This window comes from Oculina patagonica, chromosome 11 (assembly GCF_052425735.1).
Source record: "Oculina patagonica isolate OP01 chromosome 11, crgOcupat, whole genome shotgun sequence".
Lineage (NCBI taxonomy): Eukaryota > Metazoa > Cnidaria > Anthozoa > Scleractinia > Oculinidae > Oculina > Oculina patagonica.
This window is the reverse complement of record NC_135768.1, coordinates 19518631-19532038: the sequence shown is the minus strand read 5'-3', so window position 1 is coordinate 19532038 and position 13408 is coordinate 19518631. Positions and strand designations below refer to the sequence as shown.

The 13408-nt window shown below is 40.8% G+C and overlaps 2 protein-coding genes across 2 annotated transcripts; one reads left to right on the top strand and one right to left on the bottom strand.

Moving 5' to 3' along the window:
- Nucleotides 1-923: 923 nt before the first annotated feature.
- LOC144629815 (solute carrier family 22 member 15-like) lies at nucleotides 924-4935 on the top strand. The gene is made up of 2 exons (XM_078488026.1): nucleotides 924-1675; nucleotides 3995-4935. Exons 1-2 carry the CDS (start codon nucleotides 1054-1056, stop codon nucleotides 4933-4935), a joined length of 1563 nt encoding a protein of 520 aa, XP_078344152.1. The 5' UTR covers nucleotides 924-1053.
- A 4278-nt stretch (nucleotides 4936-9213) lies between these two features.
- LOC144629794 (solute carrier family 22 member 15-like) lies at nucleotides 9214-13243 on the bottom strand. Its single transcript, XM_078488002.1, has 2 exons — nucleotides 12606-13243; nucleotides 9214-10870 (listed from the first exon to the last, which is right to left on the bottom strand). Exons 1-2 carry the CDS (start codon nucleotides 13159-13161, stop codon nucleotides 9933-9935), a joined length of 1494 nt encoding a protein of 497 aa, XP_078344128.1. The 5' UTR covers nucleotides 13162-13243; the 3' UTR covers nucleotides 9214-9932.
- Nucleotides 13244-13408: the final 165 nt, after the last annotated feature.

The following is a 13408-nucleotide window of genomic DNA, read 5'->3' as shown; positions in this document are numbered from 1 at the left end:
ACTATCTATATACACAATAACTACTCAAAAAAGAAATAAACACGAAAGAGAATATTAGGTAACTCACTTTTAAATATCAAATTGAAAAGCTATTTTGAGCAGTTATCAACGCTGTTCTCCAGCCCTCCCCACTACTCTTACTGTTAGTCATAAGAAGAATACTGTGTGGTAAATACTCCCTTTCTGTCTTTCTTTATTTTTTATGTATGTATTCTTATTTTAGTGACGTAGGTGATACTTTAAGCTACCTCTTGAACGCAGTTATTTTGCACTAGAATTTTATAAACATTGTCAATAAATCAATGGTTGTAAAAAAAAAATGAATAAATAAATACTGTAAATACTAGTGTTAACCGCTGCTGTTAATGTAATTCCGCTACAAGTATAAAATTTTATTTTATGTAATTATGCATCGACGCCAGATACCGCTAGTAATGTATTAAGTAATTCTACTGTAAATAATGCCACTGTATTGTATTCTAACAACCATGTTGTCTGTAATTAAAGAAGTATTGTTACCGTATCTCTAGGTTTTTACTTTTTTTGTTCTTCTCTATGTGTGTACTGAAATGAATTTAAAAAAAATTACCACAGTACCCTCCCTAGCCCCTCCCCAACCCCCACCCCACCCCACCACGGGCCTGTTGCTGGTAAAAAGTGCGTTTGATTTGCATTGAATGGAAAAACCTGCTTTAGGTGGGGTTTTATAGGTAAAGTTATTTTCATATAAAAGACATACCATCTTTGGAGACCCAGGGGCAGTTAGTTGGGGCGAAGCTGAGGGAAAGTCCAATACGGGCGGAAAAAAAATCGGCGAAGACAATTCACTCCTCTCCCCCAGACCCCCGCTGGTCTCAGAGGATAATGAAAGACTGATCAGCTGATGAGTAAAGGACTCGTGACGTTAGAATTTGAAAAAACACGTGTAAAATAGCTGTGGAGAATATTTTCGACGAATGGTCAAGATCCCCGGTCAAGATCCAAGCAACCATGAAGCCAATAACAATCTCCATATTGTATTAATAAGCCAGTCACGCTCAATACACTAATTTAATGGAATCAACATCGATCGATCGTTCTTCCGCAAAGAGAATTCCAAAAAGAATGGATTTTGACTCCGCACTAGAACACGTTGGAGGATTTGGCCGTCATCAACTTAGAATCTATTTCGTAGTGAGTCTTATCTCTCTTCCACTCGCTGCTCAAATGTTAATTGTCGTTTTTGTCGGAGCTGTTCCAGAATGGAAATGCCCAACGTCAATCGGCGATATACTGCACTGCAACTCAAGGCCCCGCAACTCAAGCCACGCTCGCTGTTGTGACACCGATGGTTCTATTTGTCCCGGGGCAAAATTTTCCTCGGCGTCTACATCTATTGCGACAGAATGGAACTTAGTGTGCGCCCAACGCTACAAAATTGAGCTGAGTCAGTCGATCTTTGTAGCAGGGTTCATGTTTGGAGTTCTGATCTTTGGTATTCTGTCAGACAAATATGGCCGACGAAAACCGTGGCTTTTCGCTTATATAGTTGGAGGTGTTTTAACGCTGATGTCTGCCTTTGTGGGAACCTATGAAGAGTACATTACTTTGAGGTTCGCCATGGGTGTTTTTAATGGTGGAGGAGGGCTTATAACTTATATTTTATCAACAGAATCGATCGGTCCTTCATATCGAGGTAGGTGTACTATAATCACGGATCTTCGAATCGAATATGTTAATATTACCCGTGTTCCATTTTCCAAGGGAATTTATTGATCAGCTTTTCTAAAAGTTTGGAAGCTAAATTGACTGTGCATAGTCCCTGTTTTGTTTTTAATGAATTTGTCGTGAGGCCGCTATTTTGAATTGAATATCGTGACACACAACAAGAAGTTCTGTCACGCAATTCAATATGGCGGGTTTACAGGCAAGCAAAGCTGTTTGCATTACAAACATTACCACGAAAATAGGGAGACTGCCATTAAAGTTCAATAACAGTACCCCACCAGAAAATAATCCCTCTAAAAATAATATCACCCCCCACATCCAGATGCAAAAATCTTTAACAAAAGGCCTGTAACCCCCAACTTTATAAGGCCATATTTGGGTTAAGCATTAAAGGGACTATGTCACAGGGATTTTGCAGATTTTTGGTCTAAACTGTTAAGTTTCCTACGACACAAATATAAATTTTGGCTGTTCAAAAATCTGTAAAAATCTGTGACATAGTCCCGTTAAGGTCTACAAGCAGAAGGGTGAGGTACATGAGAATAAAGAAAAAAAAATGTATTTTACAAGGAAAATTTTTTCGGACCCATGATAATTGGAGCAGATTCAAAATTGATGAGTCAATGAGAGTCTGAGTGAGAGCACATAGGAGTAACAAGATTTGGCAGCCAAGTGAAGGCAAGAGTTGGAACTCTCACCTACTCTCATTCTCATAACCTTTTCTGGAAGCCCCTTAAGTAGCAAGCATGTATTCTCAGCATTGTGATTTGTCTGGCGTAGTAAGCCAATTTTAAGCGTCAGTCTGTGGAAAAATTCTTTAAGACGGATTCCGCTGAAAATTCGAGCAATGAGTGCAAAAAACAATGAGACCAAAAACTTACTCATAGTAGGGTAACATTTATATACTATTTGAAACATCTCACTGAAATTCATTTGTCTTAGTGACCCCGTGATTAATCTCTAAAGCATTTTTGAGAAAACTAAAGTCAAACCATGTAAAAATGTTTAAAACGTCCGCCATTTTGTTTTAAACTGGCACGAAACATCCGTTTTAACTAAGATAATTTCAAATCCATTTTTCTCTGGCGGAGTCGGCTTGAGAGCTAAAGTTTTGGTAGGTTTTGTTAGCTGTGTTCAAACTGTTACCATGCTAGGAGATCTCTTTGGTACCCTACTTTATTTGCCCGTATTGCTCAAATGTTCGGCGGAAACCATCTTAATATCTGGCCGTTTATGGTCAAGAAATTCATGGTGGTGTCGGGCTTCAGGAGAAAATAAAAGAGATTTGTGGTCTATGAAGAAAAAAAATGGTGGTCTGCAGACTGAACAACCCCCTATTATGAGGAAATTGTTAGTTGCAGAGGATGATGGGAAGGAAAAAAGACGGGAGTCTCTCTCCCTTCTCTGTTTCCTTCCTATCATTCCCCTGTGTCTAGATAGAGACAGACAGACAGACAGACAGACAGACAGACAGACAGACAGACAGACAGACAGACAGACAGACAGACAAACAGACAACTTTACTTAGAGGGGTAAGCACGTAACAGAAAAAATTCTGATGAACCTGTGGCCCTGCTTTTTTTCCTGGTAAGAGATGACTGGGAGTAAGTCAGGATTCTCAGTCTACATTGGAAGTTTGGGGTGCCTCCTCTACATGTAACTGTAGACCTGTGGAGGAAACTATTTGGGTACTACCCTCCCTTCGGCAGAGGCTTCAGTGATGGCGGAGCATTTTTCCAACTGGGGGGGGGGGGGGGCTGACTAGTGACTTAAAGTGGGAGGGGCTTAAAAGACTCTTCTCTTAGTAAGTCGTTATTTTTTCGGAAATTCTGGGGGGGCTAAAGCCTCCCCGCCCCCCCCCTCCCCCGGCTCCGCCATCCATAGGCTTCCAAGAGAAAACTGCAGGAGACTAATACTTAGCAAAGCACTGAACTGCAGATTGAGTGGTCCTGGTTCGAGCTCTGAACAGGGTCATTGCGTTGTTTCTTGAACAAGACACTTCACTCTCACAGTGCCCCCCTCTCCACTCAGGAATATAAATGCCACAAATGACTTATTATCCGGGCAATCTGACGGAGAGGATGGGGTGGGGTGGGGGTGCCTGGGAAAGACTACCACGGCATGTAGGGATGAGAATAGTGATTCTCCTAGTCTGATTATGCTTTAAAAAAATTGGCATTAGCTTGTAGTCGGTTTTACCCTTTATACATAAAACTGGATTCTTTCAGCCAGGAAGGCTGTAGCAGCTAGGCTACAACTTAACCTTTTTTCTTACTTTTCATTATAGGATCAGCAGGCACTTGGCAGCAAGCATTCTATGCTGTAGGTTACGTAGTTTTGGTGCTTGAGGCTTATTTCATTCCTGACTGGCGGACTTTGACAACAATTTCAATTTTACCCTCGTTCATCGTTTTATTGATTTTCAAAAGTATTCCTGAATCTCCAAGATGGCTGGCGTCCCAGGGAAGGATAAAAGAAGCAGAAAACATTCTACGGAAAATCGAGAAAGAAAATGGTTATGATAAGAACGAGGTTATTTTTCTAAAAACAGAATCAACCAAAGGAGACACGAAAACTGCCCAGTATGGAATAATCGACTTATTTACTCACAAGTCCGTATGCGTTGTCACCGTCATTATGATGTTTTCATGGTGTGTGAACAGTATGGTGTATTATGGACTTGCCCTGAATGTTAAAAACCTCGGAGGAAGTCTGTATATCAACTTTGCGCTCGCCAGCATCATAGAGCTACCTTCCTTTGTGGTGACCCAGGTTCTCCTTTCACGGCTCGGTCGTAGGCGGAGCTTATTTTGTTTTCTTCTTGCCGCAAGTGTGTCATGTTTTCTGTGCATGTTCCTACAACTACAAGGCGGGAAAAATGTCGCGGCAATATCGATGACAGCTCTTGTCGGTAGGTTCTGTATCTCTGCATCTTTTGCCATACTTTATGTTTACTCCGCAGAGCTTTTCCCAACAGTTGTACGTAACGCGGGAATGGGCATATCAAGTTTATCAGCCAGGCTAGGCGGAATCGTCGCACCCTTTATTGTTCTGCTCGGAGATCAACATAACTCGTTACCGATGTTTGTCTTTGCGTTTGCCGCACTGTTTGCCGCCATAGCAGGACTGAGACTGCGCGAGACGCAAGGAAAACCAATGCCAGAGACATTTGCAGAGCTTGAGGAAAGCCATCCAAGAAAACCGAAGACTAATGGCGACCCATACTAGCCCAAAATAGCTGAACAATTTAGAGCTGTTCTGTGTGAGGTTTACTACTAAACCATTTAAGGGGCAGTATCATGAGCATCACTTCGAATAGTCAAAAGTCAAAAGTAATATTTACATTAATGGAAACCTAAATCGAACCTAAAAATAATGGACAAGCTTTGTTAAAAATGACTATAACAGTCCACTTAAGTAACAAAAGAGGTATTATCGGGAGCTATACTAACCTGCGATCAGGCTTTCTTGACTACGTACACCGCCGCGAGAAAAACAACGCCTGATCGCTGGTTAGAGCTATATAGGTATGAGATTTCAATCAAAATTTGAAAACGTTTGGCAGACGTTTTCAAACTCTGCCCATGTGTCTTGGATGAATCGTTAAAAACCAGGAGCCCATGTTAAAAACCTAATTACGCTTTGCTCACCTTTGAATGATTCACTAATTATATTTATCTTGGTGTTCTAGGCGCATGTTGTGAAAGAGCGAAGATATTTTAATAGTCATTATTTCAGCTCCGTAATGGCTGAAAACGCATCGAAATCCCCATGACACTGCCGCTTTAAAGGGCCTAACGCAAATAAACGGTGGTCAGGTAAAGGACCAGAGGGGATAAGAAGGGCGAATAGAGGAACCTTACCGTAAGGCCATCCCCTTTTTTTTTTCGTTTATCGTCGTATGTGTTTTCTGATTTTGGGTCGGTCGGTCGGAATTAAAAAAAAAAATTAAAAAAAAAAGTGGATAAGGAGTCTGGAACTATGAGGCCCGGTACCTCAGCATAATGTCCGTGGAGCCTGGAAACAAGAAGACATGGTTACAAAGTCAACATGGCGGCAATGGAGGAAGGAAAAATCGACGTCGTGGTTTAAACTCAAACAAGAACAGCGTAAAAAGGATGAAACATTATTTAAAATAATGTGTCATTGCCTTCTATACCTTCTGTATAATTTTTTTTTTTTTTGAAAACGCGAAAATCTGGGTCGGTCGGACGACGCTAAACAGAGAAAAAAAGGGGATGGCCTAAGACCACTCAATGATGTGATAACCTCGTTATTTTGGTCAGTTTTTTTCTACCTGAACAAAAGCTCATTCAATTTCTCATGTGAAAATCCTTTTATGACCAACGACGTCCTTCTGAATAACTTGCAATGCAGGTGTATTCTAGCGAGTGAGCGTATTTTGACAGGGCGAGCGCCATCTTGGATTCGAACTCGGAAGAGGCTTGGGGAGAGAGGAAAAAAGCGTCAAAGAGATTAGGAAAAGTGAGGTCTCCCTAGCCCCGTTCTCTCGTCTCCACCCTTTACGTTTGCGACTCCAGGGCCAAATACGCGAACAAAATTATCGAAAGCTCGCCCATCAAAAATGCCTGCATTGCAGGCGACCTTAATTTTGAAGTCCTAAAAATGCCTGGTGAGATTAGTGATCCTGAAACTGAATGAAAATCATTTAATGTTGCAAGTGATATTTCAAAAGTATTAGCATAAACATAAGGGCAAGGATAAGCACAGGGATGATAACAGTGTGATAAGCATAAAGGCAAGTTATACTGAATAATATATATATAATAAATTAAAATAAATATATTTAACATAAATTAAAAGGACCGCCACTGCTTAAGTTATCCTGGTTTACACGGGCGACGCCATGCATTTGCACAAGAACATACGTTCTTAAAAGAACGTTACATTTAGCTTTTCAGTTTTTTTTCGTTCAATTTTATTTAATAAATCAACCACGCCATAAAGGTAGCAGGATCTCAAAGGGATGGGGAATGACTTTTTTATAAATAACTTTATACAAGTGTCAAGGAGTCTTGCCGAGGGTAAAAACCTTCTACTCAAAGTGGACACTTTAAATAAAATAAAATAAATTATAAAATATATATAAAACACTTAAAAGTTGGCTATTTACAATAAAAAGACTAAAATTTAACTTACTTATTTACAATAATTTCAAAATAAATAAATTAGATTATTCACAAATAATGTTCACGAAACAAGCTTGGTGGTTAAGTGCTACATTGGGCACAGTTCTCACATTGGTGTTCTATCTTGGACGAAAGGTCACCCTGTCCAAAGCCCTAAACCATTTAGGACTCTGAGCTTTAAAGGGAACCTGCTCTTGACGCAAGTTGACGTTGAGTTGTTTGCAATAATGCCTAAACTACAAATTTTACCGGACAAGGGAGCAATAGCATTTAATTACAAGCATAAACGGAAAAGAAAATGACTTGACCAGTGCGTTGCCCAATTGTTCCTTATAAAAGAACCATGATTCCTGACAAAAGCGGCAACGCACTGACGTCATAAAATTCAAATTCAAAGGCCCAGTATTCGAATGAAAAGACGAATCCGCGACTTTTAACAACCAAAGCGGTTTAAGACTGTGGCTGACTTATTATTTTGACCAGAACTGTTTCACAGCCGAGGTTCGCTTTTAGGGTTAACGTTTGTGCCATCTTGAGAACCTTCCAGTTCTTGTGGTCTGAGAATGTAAGCGTGTCTGCAGTTTAAAATACCGGTAGCATGTGTAATTCGCGGAGCTTGTAACTTGGAAGAAATAACTTGTTCTGAATAAAATAAGTTTTATCAAGCTTCTTATTTTTGGTCCTTTTTGCAAGCTGCTAACATTGCGTTAAAACACTGGTTCGTAATATCCTGAGATATTTTTATAAAAACTTGTTAGAAAGCTTCATTATCAGCTCGTTTTAGTATATTGAATTATCGTATTCTAACAGGCGTCTCGTGCCCCTCTTTTTTTTTCAAATATAACTACCTCCTTTCTTATATAAGCACCCCATTTCTAATATCAGAAACCGGCCAGAATTAACAAAGCGGAAATGCGAGAAAACGATTACCGTATTTACTCAAATAAGCGCCGCGGCGCTTATTAAATTTGTCGCGCCTCAAGTGCGGCGCTTATTCGAGGGCGGCGTTTATTTAACATTTGGACGCCACAAAGAATCTTACCTTTTACTTGATTGTCAGTATTAGTCTCTTGCTGAAGAGAGAAGTGGCGCTTGCTGTCCTGGCAAAGTTCGCGGTCTTTACAACGTTTACAGAACTAATGGGTGAGCAGTAAAACAATCATTGTGAACTGCAAAAATCGCTTTTGATGGAAAGAAATGTCCAAGTTTGTTTTAGGGTTGCTTTTTAGTGCTTTTTTAGTTTAACGGAATTCCTGGAATAAGCGCCGCATCGGGACTGCGGCGCTTATTGACTTTTTTGTCCCATATGCGGCGCTTATTCGAGTAAATACGGTAATCTCTCGCGAGAGTTTTTTTTTACCGTTTACGCACCCCATTTTTGACAACTATCCCCTTTCTAATAGGTTCCCCATTTCTTAAAACTATGCCGTTTCTAATAAGCAATAAAACACTTTTAAACAAGAGAAATTGAACCCTTGCTCAACTTTTATTCTTGGCTGGTGTTAATCACCTTTCGAACAACCTGGTCCTGGGAGAAATATAGCTTTAAAGCAGGCTCTCTAGCGTAAAGAGCCCAAAAAAATTGGCAAGCAGAACGAGTTGAGTACAATCTGAGTAGGAAGATCTTGCATGCTTGAGTTTTCTTATTTCTTTTCAGCTTGCCCCTCTTGCCTAATTTTTCACCTACCCTTTTAGGGGGCCTGGTTAAATATGGCACTGTAACACAATTCACTGGCCAAACTCAAAACTGGGCCTCTGAATTCAACTTATTACCCATTAGGGGACTTAACAAGATAAAAAGGTAAGGTAAAGCCTGCTGTCAAGCCAAGTGGCACATCAGGCCGGGGCTTATATCCCGCTTTCTGTGGCATAAGTGGCTAGAAGTATTTCTACTCCCCCTGGGTGGGATGCTAGTACACCTGGGTGGAGAAAGGCATTATGAGAGTAAAGTGTCTTGCCTAAGAACACATCACAGTGCCCGGCCAGGTCTCGAACCCGGACTGCTCGATCTGGAGTCCGGCACACTAACCATTATGCCACTGCGCCTCCCACAGGCACTTAACTAGACCTGCTGGATAATACCAGTATTATATGGCTGGCTCCATGAGCGGGCAAGATGAAGTAAACCCTACATTGTGATAATGGCTACCCAAGCCAATCACAATGCTGCTGTTGTTGCTGCTGGCTCTCACACTGAAATTTGGTGTGAAGAAAATATTTGCATTCTTCAAATTTTTCAATCAATTAAATTAACGCATTTTATTGTTTTAGGCAATCGCCACAAAAAAGTGTGTGCAGTCGTTTGTGCCTTGATGCTTCATTTAGGTCCATAAAGAGTCATTCAGTTCTAATTATAACTTTATTGCCCATATAATAAATCCTTTATTGACTAACTTGTTTAGCCAAGATGTTGTGATATTGGCTTCATTCTTTTTTTGCATGTTCATGGACCAAGACTAAATAAACAATCAAAAAAAGGAACTTGGTCAATATCCACCATCTTGAACTCATGCTTGGTCAATAACCCACATTTTAAGTAAATGAAACATTTGTATTAAATTCACTTATGAGCAGGACTGTGCAATGCAAATAATAAATATCAATAATTCAAAGTAGCAATTCAGATATAAAAGACAATAACAAAGTAGTATAAACATTTTGTCTTGCCTAATAAAATATATTGTAAAAATCTTTGTCAAGCTTGTGAAAATTGGCCATGAAAAATGAATGCTCATGGGAAAAAATGTAATTTGCCTTAACCCCTGAAAGAGGGCAGAGAGCTTTAACTTACATTTTTGAAATGAAAACTTTGTAACATCTACATTTAGTTTGTCAGATACAACATACCGGTAATTTTTGTATTATTGAACCACTTATAAAATTTCAAGTGTTATCAACATGCTATTTCTTCTTATAATGTTAATACACAATCAAGCCTAAAGGTGATAAGAACTTAGAAAACAATCACCAGAGCCCCCCTCCCGCAACTTGATTGTGATTTATTCTCCTAACTTGCACAATAACAAAGGTATCGTGACGACAATTTACATGCTGACATTGCAAATTAAACAATTATTATGCTTTTACAATTTTCACTTCTTCATGTTCTGATCTCTCCAAATCTTCCATGGTTTCCGGCATGGGTCGTCCCTTGGTTTCAGGCAGCTTTAGACCAGCCAAACCTGCCACTAATGACAAACAAGCAAATATAAACATTGGTAAAGATCTACTCTGTTCGCCCATCAGTACAACAAACGGACATAAAATCCCACCACAACGCGATGCAACAGTTGCCACACCCATGCCGATATTGCGGATGACAGTGGGAAAGAGTTCTGATGCATACACATATAGCACGGCAAATGATGCAGAGATACAAAACTTCCCGAGCATGGCTGAAAATGACAGCCAAGCAGGATTGGCATTTTCTTGTTCTTGCAGTTTCATGCAGGTCCAGCACGACCCAGCAGCTCCCATCATGAAATAGAACAAGGACTTGCGTCGACCGGACCAATTCAGGAGAACGACAGTCAACAAATAAGATGGAATTTCCACCAAACCAGCCAAGACAAAATTGACGTACATGTTGCCACCAAGGTTTTTCACGTTCAGCGACAGACCATAATAAACGAGACTGTTTACAAACCAACTAATGATCATGATAAGTGTTATTATACAAGTGCTACTGTTTGTAAACAAGTCAAGAATTCCGTAACTTCTTGCTGACGAGCCTGATTTTGATGCCGATTTTGCTCGCCGTAAAGACACGTGTTTATTCCCAAAGCCATTTTCCATGGATATTTTCTTCAAAATAGCTTCTGCTTCATCGTATCTCCCTTGAGAGGCCAACCATCTGGGAGATTCTGGAATTGAATTGACAATAAAAGGGCCAAACACTGCAATAAGGGTTGAAGCTATAGTGAGGTGTCGCCAGGACGGAATAAGGTACGCCATGAGTCCCAGCAATGCCACAGAGATTGCAAAAAAGACTTGTAACATAGTCCCAGCAAAACCTGTAATGATCGTAAGAAAAAATTAGCTTGCAAAACAGGGGAGTAGCCAGCTTTCTTAAGGTTTGTAGGACTAGTTGCTCTAGTCGCTAGTCGGGGGGGGGGGGAGGTATGCTCTCCTAATAAAGACCCTCAAAAGGCAATTTTGCAGCACCTAAATTTTGACATTTTGTTACAGAGAATGGGCCAATTTTCACTTATTGCTAAATACAACTTGTCTTCAACAACACATACCTATCATTTGGCTATTCTAGATAAATCGCGAAAGGGTGGTTGTGATATTTATCTTGAAATTACTTCAGTGGGCTAAAAAAAATTTGTAGGCCTGGACCTACGGGTCCATAGGCTAGCTATGTCCCTGGAGGAATTTGCAATGTTAGTAGTACTCCCTTGGAGTACTACTACACTGTACTTCCCTTGGGTGGAAATTGGCAGTTCACAACAGTTACCTTGTAGAAATTTCAGAGAATTTTTACAAAATGAACCCCCTCTTCTCTCCCTCCTCCACCCTTAGTGTTTGGAGTATCTGACAAAACTTGTATAATATTCAACAAATAGCTGAAAATGCTTATATGCCATAAGAATTTAACGGGCTCCCCTAATCCAAATAACTGGATGTAATTTCAGCATGTTCTATTGGGACTGTTTGGTTCCACAAAATACCCAAACCAGTGGCAGGTCTAGGGGAGGGGTCCAGGAGACCAGGCCCCAACCTTATTTTTAGGCCAAACAGAGGTCCATAGTGCCGGAAAAAAAATTTTAAGAACCACCCTCCTCCTTATTCCAGGGTCTGGATGATCGGGCCCCCCACTTAGCTGAAAGTCTGGATCCGCTACTGCATACCCCACTAAGGAAGGCTTTTTGGTTTGCATCCTCCCGCCCTTTTTTTTTTTTTTTAATTTTTTTAAGGGCCCCCCCCCCCCCCCCCCCCCCCCCTCCCCCTTCCCACCCCTCAGGAATTTCTGTTCCAAGGCCATGAATCTGGTTGCTTCTCCCACTGCACAATCCTGCATGTGCATTGTTCTTTTAAAAGGGAATTTAATCACTCTTGATTTTGAATGTAAATACCGTTGCTTGCATCTACATGTAAGCGTGAACGTGTGCCGCCGAAATATGATCTAACTGGATATTAAATTTATCAAGACGGCTTAATTCATCTTTCATGGCATGATTGGTAATTAAAAGTTTGAAGTTTGGCAGACCGTAATGGCAACTTGTGCATCGAAAGTTAAACACATTCTGGTTTTGAAATGGCGGAAAGATTGGATATAGACTTCTTCCAAAAAAGTTGATCCTGATCTGGGTTAATATGCATTTGCAGGTTTGCTTGTATCGTTTCTGGTGTAAAGTTTCACCCATCGTTGCGTTACAGTCTGGTTAACTTTAAATGTTTGACGATCAATCATGCCGAGTTTAACACCCAATTAGATCACATTTCGGCAGCACATGTTCACGCTTAGATGCAAGCGACAATATATACATAAAATTATAGGTTTCGGACTCCAATCCTTTAGACTAGACTGTGACTTGTTCACTATTCACTCGTAGAAACATGGGCTTGTTGTATAATATTTTGTTAAAAGCGCCACATGCAAAACATCTTACAGGGTAACCCCACCTCCACCCTCCACCCGCTAGAAAAACACTTATTAGAATCTGATCTAGGGTACCCCCACTGGGGGTCACCGAAAAATTACAACCTCAAAAGTATTGGCGCCGGTTACTATTTTTCACGTACCTCTGTAAGAAGGACCGATCGACTCCGTTGCCAGCACAAAAATGATCAAACCTCCTCCGCCAGCGAAAATCCCAACGAGAAACTTCAGAGCCACAAAGATGTGATATGATGGTGACAATCCTGAAAGAAATGCCAGGCCGCCGGCAACAAAATAACTGATCACCCACAAAAGTTTTCGACCATGCTTATCGGCCAAACCTCCGATTAATGGCGCCCCGACTAATGTCCCGGCCATATATATAGACTGCGCTAGTTCATTCTTGTACGTTTGCCCACAAAGAAGATTCCACTCCGTTGCGATCGACGTGAAATTCGTAGTAAACTTCGCTCCGCGACAGATAGTACCGTCTAGTGCACAACAATTTTCCAGCGACTTGCAATGTTTTAGCTTCGCTTTGTCGTCTTCTGGGCACATCCATTTTGGCGTTGCTGCTGTGAATACGAGTACAAGCATTTGAAAGAACATCGGCAAGGCCGACAGTGAGATTAGAATGAACTGCTTTCGTTGATTACGACCGAATTCGCCGACAACCTTCAGCGCGCTGTCGAAGTCCATGTTGACGGTGAAAGTTTTGAGACTTCCTTTGTGATCAGCTGCTTTGTGATGAGCTGGCACGAACACAACGGAGGAAAGCTGGGGCGAGTTTCTGTAAACAGCACTGTGGGGGAGTGGGAGAGGACGAATTTCAGTTCGGTCGTGCGCTCACTGGAGTCCCTGACCACAGAAGAGGGCTTATTAAAATGCACACTATTTTTGTGTCATAAACTTCATTCACCTTTATAAAATACACTTGATGAGGTTG

What these genes read in the sequence shown, in the direction of transcription:
- LOC144629794 (XM_078488002.1), bottom strand. Translation starts at nt 13,161, where the DNA reads ATGGACTTCGACAGCGCGCTGAAGGTTGTCGGCGAATTCGGTCGTAAT. An exon ending in GATCGGTCCTTCTTACAGAG is followed by an intron (nt 10,871 to 12,605) that starts GTACGTGAAAAA and finishes CGATCATTACAG; the next exon opens with GTTTTGCTGGGACTATGTTA.
- LOC144629815 (XM_078488026.1), top strand. Translation starts at nt 1,054, where the DNA reads ATGGAATCAACATCGATCGATCGTTCTTCCGCAAAGAGAATTCCAAAA. An exon ending in GATCGGTCCTTCATATCGAG is followed by an intron (nt 1,676 to 3,994) that starts GTAGGTGTACTA and finishes TTTTCATTATAG; the next exon opens with GATCAGCAGGCACTTGGCAG.